The sequence below is a fragment of the Echeneis naucrates genome, chromosome 5 (genome assembly GCF_900963305.1).
Source record: "Echeneis naucrates chromosome 5, fEcheNa1.1, whole genome shotgun sequence".
NCBI lineage: Eukaryota > Metazoa > Chordata > Actinopteri > Carangiformes > Echeneidae > Echeneis > Echeneis naucrates.
In genome coordinates, this window is record NC_042515.1 from 13,909,858 (window position 1) to 13,928,375 (window position 18,518).

Below are 18,518 nucleotides of genomic sequence, written 5' to 3' on the forward strand. Positions count from 1 at the left end.
CGAGCAGACAGCTATCACTTCTCCCCTTGTTGATTTATTGTTGAAACGTTATGACTGGTCAATGACTTTTGATGTTTTTAAAAATAAAATGAAACATAAACTTCACCAGTAGGAGGCCTTGGGTTAGTACGCAGGAGTTTCCTGCATTTTTGAAAAAGAAAAAAAAAACAAAAACAAAAACGTGTATCTATTTGTATTTTTCTAAATAAAAGTTAGCCCATGAGGTTCCTCTAAATAGAAAGCATGACATATGAGCAACCTGGTTGCCAGGTGGTAAAGGTGCCTATATGACAAGACCTGAATTGCAGGTTTCAGTCCTGGCCAGTCTGTCACTGTAAAATGTGGACATGAAAAGCTCCAGTCAAAGACTAAAAAAACAAAACAACAATTGAAGACAAGAGAGCAATAAAACAAAGTAGACATAAAATTTCAATCAACTAAGCAAAGCTGATGCGCTATAAATTAAATCGAATGGGATGATCTAAAACTATTCAAAGTTTAGAGGGCAAAGACGAGCACTTGGTCTCTCTTCATTTTAAGTTATTTGAAAACTAAGAAACCTAAAAGGAAGAATATTCCAAAGAACCAGAAAAATAAAGATAAGCAGTGAGAAATGTTTTGTATGCAAGTCTACTAAAATTGTGTGTAAGGGCTATTCACTCAACAGCTACTACAGCAACAGAGAGTTACAACTATGTTGACAGTCACCTTTTGTCTCGCACTGTGACAGTCAAGACAGATGAGACAAAGGAATGTGGACACAGCAAGAGTGATGACAATTGAAGTCTCCTGGATGACCCAGGGGACATTTTTGATCCACACGTGGCTTTTCTTTGAATATGATCCCATATGATTTTTCGCAACTTCATATGGATAAAATGAGTGACACATTCTGGAGTCTGTTTCCAACATTATGCCAGTAATAACTAAATTCTGTCTGGATTTCATAAAATGTTGATTTCCAAAAGTGATTTCTAAAGCTCAGGACAATCCAGCTCCTTTTGGACGCATTGCTTTCCGTTAATGAACTGGACAAAAAATTAAAGTCCCAAATTGTCTGCTTCATGTATCAGTAACTTTATCATAGCAGTCAGATCAGGTGAGTCATTTCCTCCCAGCCACACTCCACATCACTAATACATTCTATTACTCTCTATATCTATTGCTCTGTCATGCACAATCGGCAGGAACATTTCAACTTCTTCTGTAGTTCAATGCAGGAAACTGCTTTTTGCTGGCGTTGAGTGTGTATGATTACTTTATTGCTGCATGACTTTACAGCTGTACTCAGGCTGTAGAAGAATGAATCCGGTGCATCGGCGTCAGGTAACTGTGGATAAATCACTTCGGCTTGCACAGCAGGAAGAATCTTTTTTTACCCAAATCACCATCTGGTTTGGTCAGAAATACGTATCCTGTTATTTTATCACTTAAGCTTCACACAAACATCATCCACCTGTAAGAGTGAGTGAATAAGATGAACTGCTCTGGAAAGACTGGCTCTGCCTGCAGCCCCAGTCTGTGTGTCTGACACACAAACACAAATAAAAATCCTCCCCTCTCTCCCCGGACGAGTGCAATTCTACAAAATTACACAGGCTGACAGAAAAATGCCTCCATTTTCCTGCAAAATGTGATCTTTCTTTCCGGGTTGAGTGAACTGGAATTCCAAAGGAGTGTGAAAAACAAATGGTTAATATTTCACTTCATTACCAGGAAGTTATTCTCTGAATTGTCTCTTTCTTTTTTGTCCTCACAGAAGCAACCAGCTAAATTCATTTCAGGGGAACAAAAACATTTGAGCAAATGTGTTCCTTCCTTTGATTCCCTTTGATTGATTTGTTATTTTATAATATATTAAAAAATTCAATACCTGCATCTGCCTCATAACAGACTCAGTGTTCTTGTAAAATAAAAGATGGTAGATAAATAGCACATAGATTTTTGTATGAGAGGATCATTTCTACACTTTCATTCATCATATTATACCCTCTGTGGTGTGTCTCTGTTATACCTAAAATATCAATCAGTCAGTCATCAGTTCTCTGCTGCCAGACGCATTTAAGCAAATTATTATCCCACCAGGAAAATCAGTAACACGTGCATGGTCTGATCCTGAGGAGAAGTTACAGAGTCATTAGGAGGTTTACTAATCATGTATGGCTCTTATATCAGGGTATATAATAAAGAGTAGGCGAGCCTGTGGACACACAGTAGTTCCAGAGACTGAGACAGATACTCAGTGATGCCTCTGCTCTTTATTTGTCAAGGAGTCCAAAAGCCAGAACAAAAGATGCTGCTGCATTACGATGAACTCTGAAAATAGAAGCAGCTTTTCTTTGCTTGTAAGGTTGTTCAGTATTAAAGGTTTTGCATCCACAACATTTCTCCTGGCTCAATTTGAAGTGGATCAAGTTTTTTACCCAGAGTTGACAGACCAAGGCTCTCACAAATTTGTCAACGTTATTTATTATTATTAAATAACAGATGTAATATCCTTACGAAGCTTTGGAGTTTTCTTTAAGACAGGGAAAGTGGGTAGAAGTGTTCCCAGTGATATAATTACAGTAAGGAGATGGCTGATCCACACAATTGTCTTGACCTCTAAGCTGGTCAAGACAATTTCTCCATGTGCACCCACAAATATGGTGGGTGTTCCTGAGACTTAGCCATTTCAGAGGGCCTGTGGCAACTGCCTTTCAGTGATACGTCCATAAACAAAGAGAGACTCTCTAAGAGGAGACACACAAAAATAATTTTGGAGCTCAGCATCATTTAAACTGCCTGCTGACTGAGTACAGGGATCTGATTTCCGTCCAAGCTGCTCGTGGAGCCCCACTAATGTACCTATGTTCCTTTTTCTGCTTACACATTCCATTTTTATTTATTTCATTCCCCCTCTCCTTTCTTTTCCCTGTTTAAAAACTTCCCTGGTTAGTGACTCCATTTGGACAGACGACCAATTACTGAAGCCCCTACGTGCTGGAAACACTCATCGAGCATTAGAAACGGATTCATTGACCTGCTATATGCCATGTCACAACTTTATGCGCTGGATCCTAATTGCATTGGGTTATGTGTGAAAATTAGCTGCGAACATTTTGAGTAAATGAAATTGTATTACACTTAAACATGTTTGGGAGCGGTAATATATCATCTTGTGTTAAAGATTTTAGGAAGAGCTCATCAGTTCAAAGTGAGGTTTAAAAAATTAGACACAAGATAAACTAAACTAATTTTACCATTGTCATGGCAAAGAGCCTCCAAAACCACAAACGCTTGGGTTAAAAAGCTAATATGCGTAATTCTGAATAGTAAAATGTAGATACGGTTAAACTCTGAATCAAACTCGATGGGACAGCTAGTGTTGCTAATGACTGTCCTCTTGTGGTCAAAGCGTGTCACGTCAACATCTTCTCTGTCGGTGTGTGCGTGATGTCAGTATGAAGTCGAGCAACACTCACTCACAGCTGATGACACAGGCCATACAGAAAATGGGTTTACTTGTAATACAGCAGGATCTTGTTTGTCGTCTTACATCACATACACATGTCTCCATGCATTCAGCATCGAGTCATTTATTCTTCACTGTTTTTAAATCTACTTGTGTAACTATAACGGTACAGAATGAATCATCAGAAGTACTTTTTTTTTTTATACTGGTTATTGTTTCACAGACACAATCTACATTAAAGTTTCTTTACACCCCAAAGCAAACCAAATAAATCTACCACCAAATATGAATCAAGTATACTGGAAAAACAAACAATACCATAGGAAAAAGCCTCTGCCTAATCATGTCCAACTGTGGTGCAAAACCTGCCTTTTCAGGGTGTAGAGAAATAAATCTGTAACTTCAACTTTATACTGTAGATAAATATATGTGACTCAAAAGCAGAAACAAACCAGCCAGAAAACAATTTAAAGTCATCACTAAATATAAGGCCACAAAACCATGATATAACACACTGAATGCTGAATTTGAACAATGCACTGATTAGTTAGTGGGGTGGATATACAATATGTTGTACTGTCACTGGTGCATGAATAGCAACACTCATGTATGGCACACAGAAATTGTTTTACTGACAGAAATCTGTGGATTCTGCTGGTTTCAGAGGTGACGCATTAACTCGTCTGCTGTTCAGGTGAGGTGAGTCGTGGATGTGCTGATGAATCTCTGCAAACTACAACATCAACATACTGATTTGCTTACCCTGCTTTTCTTTCTCTATAATTATTCCAACACATCACAGAAGTAAAGGAAAATGCATGTCAAATAAAGATCTCTACAAATCAGTCAACAATATTCACATTCAGTGACACAGAGTTATCAGCAACAGAATCACCTCACCCTCAATATGCTAAATAACACACAATGACAAAAACACAGTGTGAACAACCTGATGCAGTTTGAATACTCATACAAACACGCAAGTGAGACAAGTAGCAGGTTGTGTGTTGTGTTTATGTGCAGATTAGCCTATACACTGCGCTCAGATTACAGTACCTTACAGCTGAATATATGGGTTTAAGTGCATTTTGACAACTAATAAGCAGGAAGTGGTGGCTGTATTGGTTTCTGTATTGGATTATAAACAGCACGAGAGCACAGCTGGGTCAGTAAGAAGATCTACAAACAGCATCAACATCCATGCAGCTCAAAGGATAGAGAGGTTTTCAACAATGTCAGTGAGCGCTACCATGGTGCATGCAGCTCAGGCAGCTGAGGACGTGTTGTGTGTTTCGAATTATTTAAAAAGGGCAGCGTCAACACTTCAGGTTGCCATACAGTAAGTAAAAAGACACCACAGATATTAATAGATTTCCAAAGTGAGGCAGTAAGAGAACGTGTTGTTTAGAATTACGACTATATGGGCCACTTGCACGAACACATACAGTACACATGTACACACTTTATCTGAGTATCAAAGTGCTTCAGCATTGCTCACAAATAAAGAAGGGCAAACCATGAAGTTGAAACATGGCTCTATTTCCCCAGAGGAGCAGAAAAAAAACAGGAAGTGCAAAAGACACAGAACAGTTGTTTGCATGGACGACAGACAGCTGAAACACCCACATCAACAAGAAGTCATATTTGACTTAATGCAGACTCAGTGGAGTAACACATAAATCAACACGGCGCCTACGGAAGGAACATACAGTACATTGCACCAAGGAGGACACAGGAAAAGCAAGTATCTGCTGTCATTGCTTACGGTTAGTGTGCGTTTGTGTGAGTTAAATATGAAGTAAGTGAGAATCAGTTTGCAACAGGAGCTGAAAACTATTAGAAACCTGAACAGACGGAAAATGAAAGCCTCTATTCTCCCCCAGACTCCAAATCTTGCTTCGCACCTATCAACCCAAACCCTTGTGCCTGACCCACACGCCCATTCCCCAAACAAATAAAAAGGTGGACGGGTGTGGCTGCCAGCTGCTGCTTCCAGTTTCCCTATTACTTCTTGTTCTTGAGTTGATTGGCCAGCCAATCAAGACCCTCATAGAGGCCATCGCCGCTGGTAGCACAGGTGGCCTGGATGTACCAGTTACGGTGACGCAGGGAGTGTAAGCCCAACTTGTCTGTGATCTCTGCAGCGTTCATGGCGTTTGGTAAATCCTGTCAAAGAGATGAGATGTCAGTGAGGAGCCAGTCTGTAAAAACAAGGATTAGTGATAAAAGTTGTGGCTTTTTTTGCAGACATATGGTGTGCAAAAAAATTAACTCAAATGGAAACTTTTTGGTAAGGTTTTTATTTTGGAAATTAAAACAATGCTGCCTTCATGCCAAAAGTAAGATGAGACAATCGATCCAGCTTTCATATACACCTACTTATCCCTTTGCTAGAAACACTGAGCTAAAAGTAATGCAGTCCAATAAAATACGTCAATAAGCCATAAATTTGTGAAGGTTATTATGATTGGTTTTCATGGAAACTGTGTTGCAGAGTGTGATGATTTTGGAGGATGTATGTAACTTGGCCTCCACTTTGGGTTGAATGAATTAATAGGAACTATAATTTTTGCTCTGTGGTTGTTGCCTCCAGAAATTTTTGTCCTAATCTCCCCCTCCTGAATTACAGCACAAATAGCTGGAGGTGTTTTTGCAGAAAATAATGATGTCACAGTGAAGTTGAACCTTGACTACATGTATATAAAATGCCATTTCTTCATTTTATCCTGTTAGACATTTCAGTCAAATCGTCATTGTTAGATTCTTGAGTTATAGTCCAAAAACTCTGAGCGACTTTGAACTTTGATATCCAAAGTATATATGTTGTAATTGTTGTGAGCACAAGCTCTTTAACGCAATAATCACACAAATGTATCAATCAGTCACAGATAAGGCGTGATTCTGCATTTGTGTCTTCTAAATTAAATATTTTTGACTTTTGGAAATTTGGTCCAACATAAAAAGGCACTTGAAAGTATCACCTAGTACACAAGAAACAGGACTTTTACTGTTATCAGACATTTTGTAGAAAATGTTTTATCAGAGCATGAACTAATAAGAGAGAGATTATTTAATAATGACATAATTGCTGCACCTCCATATTACTGGTTCCTAACCATCTTTTACAATGTTTGCCATCATTACAGTGATTACAAAGGATTTTTTGGGGCTGAAAAAACACACCTACTTCACAGGCAAAACACTTTAATCTCAGACGTTGTCTCGTTGGTGAGATAAATCGAGGCTTAAATGGAGGAGTGTCTCCCATTTGGTATGATTTAAAGCAATCTGACCCGGATTATTCTATGTGTTTTTCTTTTTGATGAAACTATTACTTCATGGATTTCATTATCGTTCCAGTCCTGCTTTTTATTTTCTCCCCCCTTTTCCTGTTTTCCTAAACCTTTATGCTGCAAATTTAGGACACATATTTTTTCTTCACCAATTCATAAAATAAGCTTGAAATCATTTTAGAGTAGAAACTGAATTTCACTTTAATTACAGATGGGATTACAAGGCTCTGTGTGTGTGTGCACATGTAGAAAAGTAATGGTTTCTTGCCTGTTTATTGGCAAACACAAGGAGGACAGCGTCCCTCAGTTCATCCTCAGCAAGCATCCTCATCAGCTCCTCTCTTGCTTCGTTCACACGCTCCCTGTCGTTACTGTCTACCACAAAGATGAGACCTGAAACAACAAGGACACGCTATGTGAAACATTTTCTAAGGAGGAAAAGCAAAGTGTTCCTGCATTTGTAGAGAGATAACCCTCTGATTAGCTCTGCTCACCCTGTGTGTTTTGAAAGTAGTGTCTCCAGAGAGGGCGGATCTTGTCCTGCCCACCCACATCCCACACAGTGAAGCTGATGTTCTTGTACTCCACTGTCTCCACATTAAACCCTGGAAACACGAACGAGGTCACACAAGCACTCGTAAGCACACATTGTGGTGTGTATGAGGATATTTTACTGCCCCGTTCACCTACCAATGGTTGGAATCGTGGTGACTATTTCGCCTAGTTTGAGCTTGTAGAGGATTGTTGTCTTTCCTGCAGCATCAAGCCCCACCATCAAGATCCTCATCTCCTTCTTTCCAATGAGGCTCTTCAGCAAATTCCCAAAAATATTCCCCATGATTTAGATAAGGTTTTTAAACTTCAGCAGCCTAAAATCGTGATGCTAGGGGTCAGCCTTGGTTGTTGAATAGGGATGACTAACAAAGGATGGCTGAAAGGAAACAGAGCATGAAACCATTAACCAAAACATTAATGTGTTGCTGTACTGCAAAGAAAACATCAAATGAATGGTGTTGGTCTAATTAAAATAAACGTTGGAATAAAGAAGGGATAATTAATAATTAAAGTGATCTGAAAGGCCTTTGTTGAGCTACAGAAGCAGAATTGATCCAACTACCCCTTTTTCATTCATTCAGTCATTCATCTTCTACCGCTTCTCAGTTTCCAGGTTGCGGGGGAGCCAATCCCAGCTCACACTGGGTGAGGGCGGGGTCACCAGCCCATCACAGGGCCAACACACAGAGACAGACAGAGACCAACAATCACAAACACTCACACTCACATTCAGACCTACGGACAATTTAGAGTCACAATCTAAACATGATGTCTTTGGACGGTGGGAGGAAACCCACACATGGGGAGAACATGAAAACTCCACACAGAACCAAACCAAACCCACGACCTTCTTATTGTGGGGCAACAGCGATAACTACTATGCCACGTGCCGTCTCCAAAACAGGTGCAAAGTTAAGCAGTCATCGTCACAGACAGGATGAAGGAGATTCATGTCAGTGCCATGACTCCAGGACACAGCAATCTGTTCAAGCCTTCTGTTTTTTTCTTCCTCCTTCAAATGTTAGCCTGCAATGCCAAGCCCTCAAAGCACATACAAAATGTCCTACATTAGGAGGCCTTAATGGAACATGTTCAGCAAAACGCTTCCACTAAACACTGAGTCTGAAGAAAACTCCATTAACCCTGCAGCAGTACATCTGACCATGTTGAAATTACTATCTGTACAACTTACAACTTGTCTTTACACCCTTGATCCCGATACTAAAACACCTTTCACCGGTGGAAACGTTTTTACATAGTCAGTGGAGGAAACAAAAAACCTTAAGAAGAAGGACTTAGAGCGAGGACAAACATACATCCTAATAAAAGTTTAGATTTTATACTGTCAACACGCTGCTGAGGTTCATATAAATGGGGGTATTTCTACTGATATTCTGAGTACACTCTTCACATCTTTGCTACTGATACAACACATTCTGATTAGTAATTGCACATTGCTCCAAATAACTGTCTTGTAGATATACGGATAAATTGTGGCATGTGACCACACAGATTCTGGATAACGTCGTATGTTGTCCCGTTTTTCCAGAGGTAAGAGGATGGAAGTGTCCTGTGGACTCACTAAAGTTGGACATGGAGGCTAAAAATAAGACAGCTGAGTGGGTGTCCCTGTCCATGGTGCTGAAGAGGACCCGCTTCCTGTCCCGGTCTGACTCCGGCTGCGCTCGCACAGCTTCCCTGACCATCAGCCTCCGGATGGGGGTGTGATCCGGCAGCAGGGCCGCGACATGCCGGTGTGTCGGTGCTCTCACAGCACCGGGTTAGCTGGGATGCTACGGTAGGTACCGTCTCTGCTGCTCTCCCGGTAAGAGCCATGAATGTGCGTCTTTCCGCTTCAGATAAACATTCACGCTTCACGATGGCCCACGAGCCCGATAACGGCCGTGTTACCGGACCCGTTATAAACTAATGTATCGATCTATTTGAGTTTTAATCGCTGAGTGGACGAGACATGACTGCAGCTAGCGAGTATCTCCCGTCCTGATCCGCCCCATTCATCCATCCTCAGCGGCCATCCTGCTGCCAGCGAGCCGCTCCAGGCCGCTTCCGGCCCGGGCCGGCTCGCTGGCTACACACCTGCCGCCGGACACTCATCAAGCGGACTAATGTTTGATCACCTGCTGGGACCTGCGGGCGTATTATCGGATCGATGGTGTGCCAGTGTCCACACTTACCTTAGCTGAGCGTTCCCCTGAATGTCTCACGATATTTTCCGACGGAACAACTCAGCAGTCGGCGAAATCTCGCGAGAGTAGATGTCAAACTCAAACCAAAATTTGGCTGCCCTGGTTCCCTGGAGAAGGACGTTTGAACTGAAAGATTACGACTTTATTGTCACTGCACAACAGGGCACAAACTAATAACATAACCATTTTAACAACTATGGATTTTTTCGCCGCGTAAAAAAACGAGTCTATTTCCTATAAATCAGATTCCTGGATTTAGCTGTGAAGAGGGACCTGCACGGGTCACTGCCTTTAATGCCCCTTGTTTTAAACATCCATCGCAACAGTCAGCCAGAGCTGAATTCATTCAAAATGTTTTAAAGTCACTTCTGACATTATTTAAGATAATAATGAGATGAGATGATAATCCTTTATCTGTCCCTCAATGGGGTGATTTGCACCTTACAGCAGAATAAGACATGTAAGAAAAATGTAACCAAATATATATATATATAGATATAAAGTCGTTGACTTGCACATATAACTGGAATCTTTTCACTGGTGTATATTTGCAAGTCAGGGTCCCAGAACAGTTAATACAAGTGGGGGATAAACTACAATAAAAAAAAACAATTCTGGAAATTCTAAAATAATCTATCAAGTTCCTGTTTTTTTTTATTATAAATTTTTTTTTTGTTTCCAGTATTTCATAACTCTTATTCAGTACTGTCACCAGAAATTGGGGAAGGAAGTAAAGCTGAAGGACTTGAAATGGCTGCAATCATTAGTACATTAGTACTGCAATAGAGTTTAACAGTACTGATTTACAGGGATGGACAGTAACGAAGTAAATTTACTTGAGTACTGTACTTAAGTACAGTTATTGAGTATTTATTCTTTACTTGAGAATTATTTTTTTGTTCATACTTTTACTTTAATTTCAAAACATTTGAAGGATAAATATTGTACTTTTTACACCATTTCATTTCTATTGATGCTCTCGTTACTCGCTATTTATCTAGTCTAATATTACTCATTCATTGCTTTTAATGATAATTGTTTTAGTAACACACACACCTCTGTGTGTGCTCCAGGTAAGAATATGGCCATGATATAATCCTCATCCTACCTGGATTATTTCTCCATAACGATCGGCTCCTTCTTCATCATACATTGTGGCCGTATTGTTACCTGAACACGCATTAGCTTGTATCCAGAGTTTGGATGTCTTCTGTGGACATCACTGACAACAACAGTCCAACTCCTCATCACAGAATACAGGTCTGTCTTTCTGCACAGAAAAACACACACACAAAATATTAACAACAACAATGTCCCGGTCCTTGTGTGTGTTCTTGTGTCTGAAGCGGTGGAGTACTTCTTCTACATTTGCAGTTAATATCTTTGTGCAGAAATAAAGCCAACAAGTTAAATAAATTCCTCTGCCCCGTATGTCACTGTGTCTGTGACCTGACTGCAGCTGGAGCCCTCTCCTCTCCGTCTCTTCCTTTCTGATGGAGCTACCAAACTCAGCTGTTTCTGTCAAAGATGTTTTGTGTCGGGCTTTAATACAAGCTAGGCTAATGGACGTTAGCATTAGAGCTGTCCAGTTAGCTTACGTTACAAGCTAACTGCGCAGTTTCTTATAATGTTGCTGTGAGACTCACATTGGCCTTTAAAACCACTTATTACCACACAAACCAGCTTGCTAATGGGTTCTGATATTTAAAACAAAGACTGTTTTCATGTAGTGGGTGAATGTGATGACAAGGCAAATTTTAAAACGAGGCGGTTTCTCTAGCAGGCACTGGAGAATCAGTGATCTGAGGGGGGAAGCACGTTGTAGCTTTATTTCACAAACTAATATGAGCCATTCATTTCTGTTTCTGTGTGGCACACATTGTTGAAGTGTAGTGTTCTTGGTCATCCATCTGTTTCAGTAGAGGAAATGTATATTTCTGTGAATGAAATGGGTATATAAGATCAATACATTTGCTTCATAGTTAGACATGGATAAAAAGAGCATTGTTGAGACAAAATCTTCTGCAGGATGTAAAGATTCTGACTCGTGTATCCTCAACTCAAAAATCCACATGAAAAAAGGAGAGGCAGGAGCACAGATGTTGCAGATGCCATATAAGATGAAGAACGTTGCTTAAAATAATACCCTTACAACAAATGAAATGCCATTTGTTCTGCTAACAATGTAAACATTAAATACTGACTTCAATATTCAAATACGACTCAGCATGTGGATAATATTGATGTACAATATGGTCTTAACAAGCATGGTGTCTCGCTTGGCCTTTACATAAAAAAAAAAAAAACAAGTATATTTGTTTCATCAGCAGAACTCAGTAATAAACATATTCCTCTCTGCATGAAAAAGCCTTCTGCTATTTTAATATATGAGCATGTGGTACAAATACAATCTATGTTAGTCATACTGCCGTGATATCCAGATGGCCAACTTTGGCTCTGAGACTGTTGGTGATTTAAATGTTTGTAGTTTTTCTGATCATTGCTGAGTCTTTAGGCAAACATTTTAATATCAATTTGACATGCATTTGGCATTCGGTGATGGGAGGAAGGGGATGTAATTATACTGTTGAGTATTTGACAATGGATGAGATGGTTGATACAGGAAAAATGATATAATTTGCAGGACTTTTAGTTTTGTTGAATGCTCTGTGTGTTCAAGCGAACGATATCTCCTGATATGCTGACACTTCATGTCCCTGTGGTGTGATCAAAGTGAAGTCAAGGAAACCTGCCTCAATTTAAATGGCATTGCTGTATCTAGAAAAAAGGGATTCTGTGCAGTGTATGTTGAATTTACAGCTACAACCTCAAATATGGCCTTTTAATAGTTTTTCTATGTACATATTCATGGCTACTTGTAAAAAGTTTTATTTGATTGTGGGGTTGACTTTCATTTGTTATTCAATACCACACAATCCAGGGGTGATGGAAGGTCTAAAATTAGATTTTAATTTCAGGCCCCTCAAGAAATAGCCTCACAGTTGATGCCAGTTTCACTTGGTGCTTACTGTTTTATCAATAAATCAGCAAGCCAAGATGTTAAATCTGCAGCTTCCCTGAAAGTCTGAGGCACCAGAACAGTTAGCCTGGTTATCACACATCCATCCAGTCTGCCGGCCCTGTGTGAGATATAAAACACTATATGTGCAAATAGTTGTATATAAAGTTCATGCATTCAAACAGGAAAACACTGCCAAACCTTATTAGTGATGTATTCATTCATTTCTTGTGTATTTGTTCTTGCTTTGTTCACTAGTTTGAAGCGGATGGATTCAATTAGGAAAAGGTGATGTCACGTGCTTTTGTGCAGCAATCGGGGTTGAGCAACTTTTAACTCTAAATCTCATCAAGGTTGTCGTTGCTTATCTTGGACATCAACCCCAGACCTGCACATTTTGACTCGCATCTCCCCATGATCGAGTCCCGACGGACCGGTGGATCAGCGTGAAGGGTGGAGGGGTGGGGGTGGTGTGTGTGTGTGTGTGTGTGTGTGTGTGTGTGTGTGTGTGTGTGTGTGTGTGTGTGCGTGCGTGTGCGGGGGGGCTACACGAGCGACGTGGCGTCTGATCGCCGGGCTTGAACAGGGCCCGGCTGCGGCCCGGTCCAGCAGGCCCGCACAGCACCGCCCCCCGGCGCCGCCGCCGCCGCCGCCTCACCGCGTCGCTTCCGCTTCCCACCCACAGCAGGCCGGCGGGATGCAGGCGGGACCTTCAGGGAGAGCCAGGTGCCGGGACAGCGTCCACGGGCTGCCAGTCCTTATCGCCTCCGGACTATAACACATCAGCAGTAGCTGGAGCTGAGCCATTTTGGACGGACACGCTGTGCAGCCCGGCCTCTCTGTGTGTCTCTGCTGAAGATCTCACGGAAGTTGTTGGATGGCGGCTCTTTTCCAAAAGTTCACCATGAAGACCAGCGTCCTTCTGGTGCTGCTCGCACTTTCCAGCCGCGGACTCGCTCAGGGAGAGGAAAACGCGGCCGAGGAGCTGCAGGTGGAGATCCTGGTGAGAGAGACACGTGTTACTGTCAAAGTGCACACAAAAGACACATGAACACAACCATAAATACTGTACATGCAACAGCGTTAACAGCCAACTCTTCTCACCAAAGGAGAAACCAGAAACTTGCTCTGTCTTCTCCACGATGGGAGATACGCTGCAGATCCACTACACGGTAAGACAGATGAACGTACTGAGTCAGTCCAGTGTGTGTCTGTGTGTGTCCGTGTGTGTCCGTATGTGATCTGATCAGGGATCTGAGGATGGGCCCTGCTGGTGACGAACGCGGTTGTTGTCAATGTGGCACCGTCTGAATGGATCATGTGGACCCAGCTGCGTTTGGACCAGGGCTTTGGTCAGCAGCTGTCTCAGGTGGACTAAGGGGACATGCGGTACTTTGAGTGTGTATGTGGCTCATTTAAGGGTGATGGCTGAGAGGGGACCCTCTGCCCTTACTATGGAGAGACGGGGCGGTGCAACACGTCAGCAGTAACCGTGTGTGTGTGTCAGGGGCAGCTCTACACACACTCAGGCCATGCATTACACTGGAAAACATATGGTCTCAATTCTGGGCACAAAAACTCACAGTTGACTAAATGAATTTCAGCAGAAAATCATACAATGGAATGTTATTTGTACATGTTGTGGCATATCAATGAAATACACAATAAAACACGACAAATAAGAGTTTTAAGGTTAAAAACGACAAAGAAAAACCTTAGGTTTTTAAAACATTGTTGGATATTTCAGCGTTTTCTGGAAAGTCATTTGCTCAGTTCTGGGATACAAATATAACAGTCATAGAGCAGAGGCCTGTGGCTAAAGCACAGCACAGGGAATAACAAGGTAGATATTTACAACAGGTCCTTTTCCATCACCTTGGCAACAGCTAATCTTCCTGTAATCCATTTAAAAAAATATATACAATATAATAAACAAATGCTTGCACACATAATACATACAGCTACAATACCAGCATTACAACAACATAACAAACCCATTTGGTTTCTTTACTGAACACCACAAATGTTTTATAAATAAATGTGATTGTCACAATCACTTAACTTTATTCAGAATAGGCTTTATTGTCATTATATGACAACAGATAAACAACCATTCACACTCAACCCTCCTGAAAATTTTAGACTTACAAATGAACTTAGAAGTACATGTCTTGGACACTGAGAGCCAGCAGGAGTATCCAGAGGGAAGAAGCAAACTCCACACAAAAAGGATCAAGGCCAAGGGTTCGAATCCATCTCATATTTCTCATCATATGTTTCATTGTTCAGGGTAAACTGATGGATGGGAAGGTGATTGACTCATCACTGTCCCGGGACCCTCTTGTTGTCGAGCTGGGCAAGAGGACAGTCATTGCTGGTAAGTAAACAAATAATATTGCTTTTGCTAATTTGCTCACTCAATAAGTGACACAGTCACATTACAGATATAACTGCCTGTTGTTTGGTAGAGACTGTGCTTTGCTTTACTGACTGATACTCTGTGTGATTTTCTTATCAGGACTGGAACAAAGCTTGATTGGCGTGTGTGAAGGGTAAGTGAAACTTAAAGGCTTGTTGAGAAGAGGAGGCTTAGCTATAATTCAAAAACACCAAAGTTACTGGTTTTGTGATGGAATCTGAGAAATGCCTCCTCACTTACTGTATTTTGTACTTCTTTTGTTCTCAACCAGGCAAAAAATCAAAGCCACTATTCCCTCTCACCTTGCATATGGAAAGAAGGGTTACCCTCCAACAATTCCAGGTACTGAGCACACAAATTGATACACAATTAGAGACACGAGAGATGATGGAAATATGACAAAACTGCACTACGTATACAGTGAGATATTGTCAAACATATTGTGGACTGCTGTGGAACTTTTTCAGTGTGGCCCCGCTCGTACACACTGAAGACCCAGTTTGTGTTTCGGTTCAATATGATCACATACATTTGACATTTTACATTTGCTTCCACACAGGCATGAGTGGCCACTGAATGGCATCCTGAGTTAAAATGATATGGATCATATGTCATGGCTGTCAGAGTCTCTATGCTGTTCAAGACTGTAGAGTTCATTACCAACAGGGCTCTCCGCCACAATCATCAAACAATTAATTTACCTTTGTTCTGTCCAAGGTGATGCTGCTCTCGAGTTTGAGGTCGAGGTGATTTCGCTAACACAGCAAACGCCATGGCAGAAATTGGTCAATGATGTGTTCCCCCTTGTGTGCTTGGCCCTTGTCCCCACTCTTCTTGGCATGGTGGGACTTTACCTCTACAAACAGGCCAATGCCCAGAAGCCTAGCAAAAAGAAGGCAAAGGATAAGAAGATCAAGAAGAAATAAAGACAAGACAAAGAACTATTTAAATAAACAACATTTTTTAATTGTAATTTTCTTCTTTGTGTTTATTATTATTAATAATAATAATCATAATACATACTTTCAAAATGAATTAAGGCCTTGATCTGTTAACTGGACCTGGAGTGGTTGTACGTGTTGAACTTTTAACAGGAACAGTTACAGTGACATTTCTGAGCACTAATTTACACAAAATTGTAGAGTTATGAAGCTTAAGAGTTTGCATCTGACAGTTCCTTTGTCAGAGAGATTAGTCTCTAAATTTCTAATCTAAATTTCTGCTCCTTCAGAAGGTGGCTCTGTCAATATCTTTTAGTAGTTGACACTACTAAAAGAGATTTTAAAACACTAATGTGACAAACAGCCGCCAATGAATTCACTGACTGACATGGATAGTGTTATTTTTCAGCTTTTTATAAAGAGTTTATCTATCATTAGCATTTTCCTGAGTTCAGATTATTAACTCAGAAATAAAATAATAATCATTTTACTAACAGTAAAATGATTATTAAAAAACAGTAATTACATTCTTATCTACTTAGGGTTAGGGACATTAATTGTTGATAATATCGATACAGCCTTTATTCTCTCCAAGGTGCGCTCGTTTTCCACACAGCGTCTCTTCCGGGTTCTCACAGTGACGTAGGACTCCGCTCACTCCGGCAGCGTTTGGATAAAACATTCCTACACTCATATCCATCCGCGTTTTTAAACTTCTTCGTCATATTTTCCAGAAAAAAATTAATGGAAAAAACATTGACATTTAAAGCGTACATAAGATTTTTGTGGTTAAAAAAAAAAAGAATAGAAAAAGAAAAGGTAGACATTGATAATCTCGCCTTCTTTATATGAAGCCTCAGAGGGCGGGGCGGAGGGCTCTACTTCTCGCGGCACAACCTCTTCCGGTCCTCTTTCCAGCTTCCCGTGCAACATGGTGAGTGTCTTTCAGAGACGGCCGTCTGGCTGAAATAGAATAAACTCGTTTAATTCGACCACGCGTATCTTGTTGTATCTGTTCTCGTATGTTTATTAAAGCACTACATCACAGTGTAACGAATCGGCGCTACACGTCGGGTCAGTGTGACTAAAAGCCGTTTTGCGGCCTAGCGCTAGCTGTTAGCAGGCTAGCTGTGCGGCGCATGTGTTCCTGTGAGACGGAGCGAAGCGGCGGTGGAGTGCGCTTAAACTCTGAGGAAATATGGCTTTAAACATGTCGGTCTTTGGTCGTGTGCAGTAAAGGAAGATAAAGCTAAACGAGAAGCACCAATCTCCGCGCTGATCCGCTTTACAGCTCATACGTGGCGGTCCCGGTGGAGCCAATCTGCGGCCCGACGGGCAGAGAACAGGCCCTGAACTCTCCGGTCCTCCGGTGAACCGAAGCTCCGGGACACATCCAGTGTGTTGTGTTGTGTTTGGGCGCATCGCTGATTCACAGTGAACACCAGTAGTCCAGCTGCTGCAGTTTGGTGCACATTTATGCGTTAGTGGTGATTGGCTGCAATAATTAGTTGATTAGGTAGCCGACAAGTACTTGCCAGTTAATGTTTTTCATCTTAAAATGCACGTTTTTTTTATTGAGTGTTTAAGTTGAATATCGTGTTAAACAATGTCACCCGATGGTCAGTGTGGATTCTTGAAAACTGGGTTTGTTAAAATGGACAGCTTCCTGGTGATTTAAGACTGAAATAGCTAATGTAATCAAAATTTGTTGTGGGAAAGAAAATTTAAATAGCTAGTTTTTTTTTTTTCACCTTAAGAAAATATACTAAACTTGACATGTTTTATAAGCGTGCTTGGCCTTTTCATTTACTCAACAAATATTAATTCGGACGTATTAAAGTTGAGTAATTTCTGGCTTGTCATGTAACTTGTAAAAACTGCCCACTGTTTTACAGACTAAGAAGAGGAGGAACAACGGTCGTGCCAAGAAGGGCCGTGGGCATGTGCAGCCCATCCGCTGCACCAACTGTGCCCGCTGTGTCCCCAAGGACAAGGCCATCAAAAAGTTTGTCATCAGGAACATAGTGGAGGCGGCTGCCGTGAGAGACATCTCGGAGGCCAGTGTCTTTGACTGTAATTGGTTTTTCTTCCTTCATGTGCCATCAAGCCAAATGTTTTTGTATAAACAGTGTTGCTCAAATATGCATCTGTCTCTGTCGCAGCCTACGCTCTGCCCAAGCTCTATGTGAAGCTGCACTACTGTGTCAGCTGTGCTATCCACAGTAAGGTGGTGAGGAACCGCTCCTGTGAGGCCAGGAAAGACCGTACTCCACCACCCCGATTTAGGCCCACGGTGAGCACCATCCACTAAACAGTCGCATGTTTACTGACACGTGCCATTGGGTTGTACAAGTGAAGCCAAAAGCTAATGATTGGTCTGCTCATTTCAAACAGTTATGTTAATACCAGAGCACCATGTCCAACTAAACACTAATGTATTTGGTTATACTGATATTTGACTGTACATCAGCCACATCAATCTAAAAGTATCTTTTCTGTTCAACAGGCTGGTGCACCAAGAGCTAATCCTAAACCTATGTGAAGCAGGTTTTGAAGATGCTGTACACTTGAAGAATAAAATTGGAAAACTTTTCAATACCTTGATTGTGTGAAGCTCATTATGCCTGACC

General features: G+C 41.2%; 3 protein-coding genes across 4 annotated transcripts; 2 read left to right on the forward strand and 1 right to left on the reverse strand.

Annotated features, from left to right (window-relative positions):
• The first annotated feature begins 5,079 nt into the window (after window positions 1-5,079).
• fkbp11 (FKBP prolyl isomerase 11) lies at window positions 5,080-15,914 on the forward strand. 2 transcript variants are annotated; one of them, XM_029501192.1, is made up of 8 exons: window positions 5,080-5,220; window positions 8,852-9,100; window positions 12,787-13,531; window positions 13,638-13,700; window positions 14,818-14,905; window positions 15,047-15,080; window positions 15,219-15,289; window positions 15,665-15,914. In XM_029501192.1, exons 3-8 carry the CDS (start codon window positions 13,406-13,408, stop codon window positions 15,871-15,873), a joined length of 591 nt encoding a protein of 196 aa, XP_029357052.1. In that variant the 5' UTR covers window positions 5,080-5,220; window positions 8,852-9,100; window positions 12,787-13,405; the 3' UTR covers window positions 15,874-15,914. The 2 variants fall into 2 exon arrangements, with proteins under 2 accessions (XP_029357052.1, XP_029357053.1); XM_029501193.1 differs by lacking the exons at window positions 5,080-5,220; window positions 8,852-9,100 and having other exon boundaries at window positions 12,373-13,531.
• LOC115043083 (ADP-ribosylation factor 3) lies at window positions 5,459-7,585 on the reverse strand. The gene is made up of 4 exons (XM_029501194.1): window positions 7,438-7,585; window positions 7,242-7,352; window positions 7,016-7,140; window positions 5,459-5,620 (listed from the first exon to the last, which is right to left on the reverse strand). Exons 1-4 carry the CDS (start codon window positions 7,583-7,585, stop codon window positions 5,459-5,461), a joined length of 546 nt encoding a protein of 181 aa, XP_029357054.1.
• A 782-nt stretch (window positions 15,915-16,696) lies between the features above and the next one.
• On the forward strand, window positions 16,697-18,492 carry LOC115043207 (40S ribosomal protein S26). Its single transcript, XM_029501467.1, has 4 exons — window positions 16,697-16,822; window positions 17,784-17,961; window positions 18,051-18,181; window positions 18,395-18,492. The coding sequence occupies exons 1-4, from the start codon at window positions 16,820-16,822 to the stop codon at window positions 18,428-18,430; spliced, it is 348 nt and encodes a 115-aa protein (XP_029357327.1). The 5' UTR covers window positions 16,697-16,819; the 3' UTR covers window positions 18,431-18,492.
• Window positions 18,493-18,518: the final 26 nt, after the last annotated feature.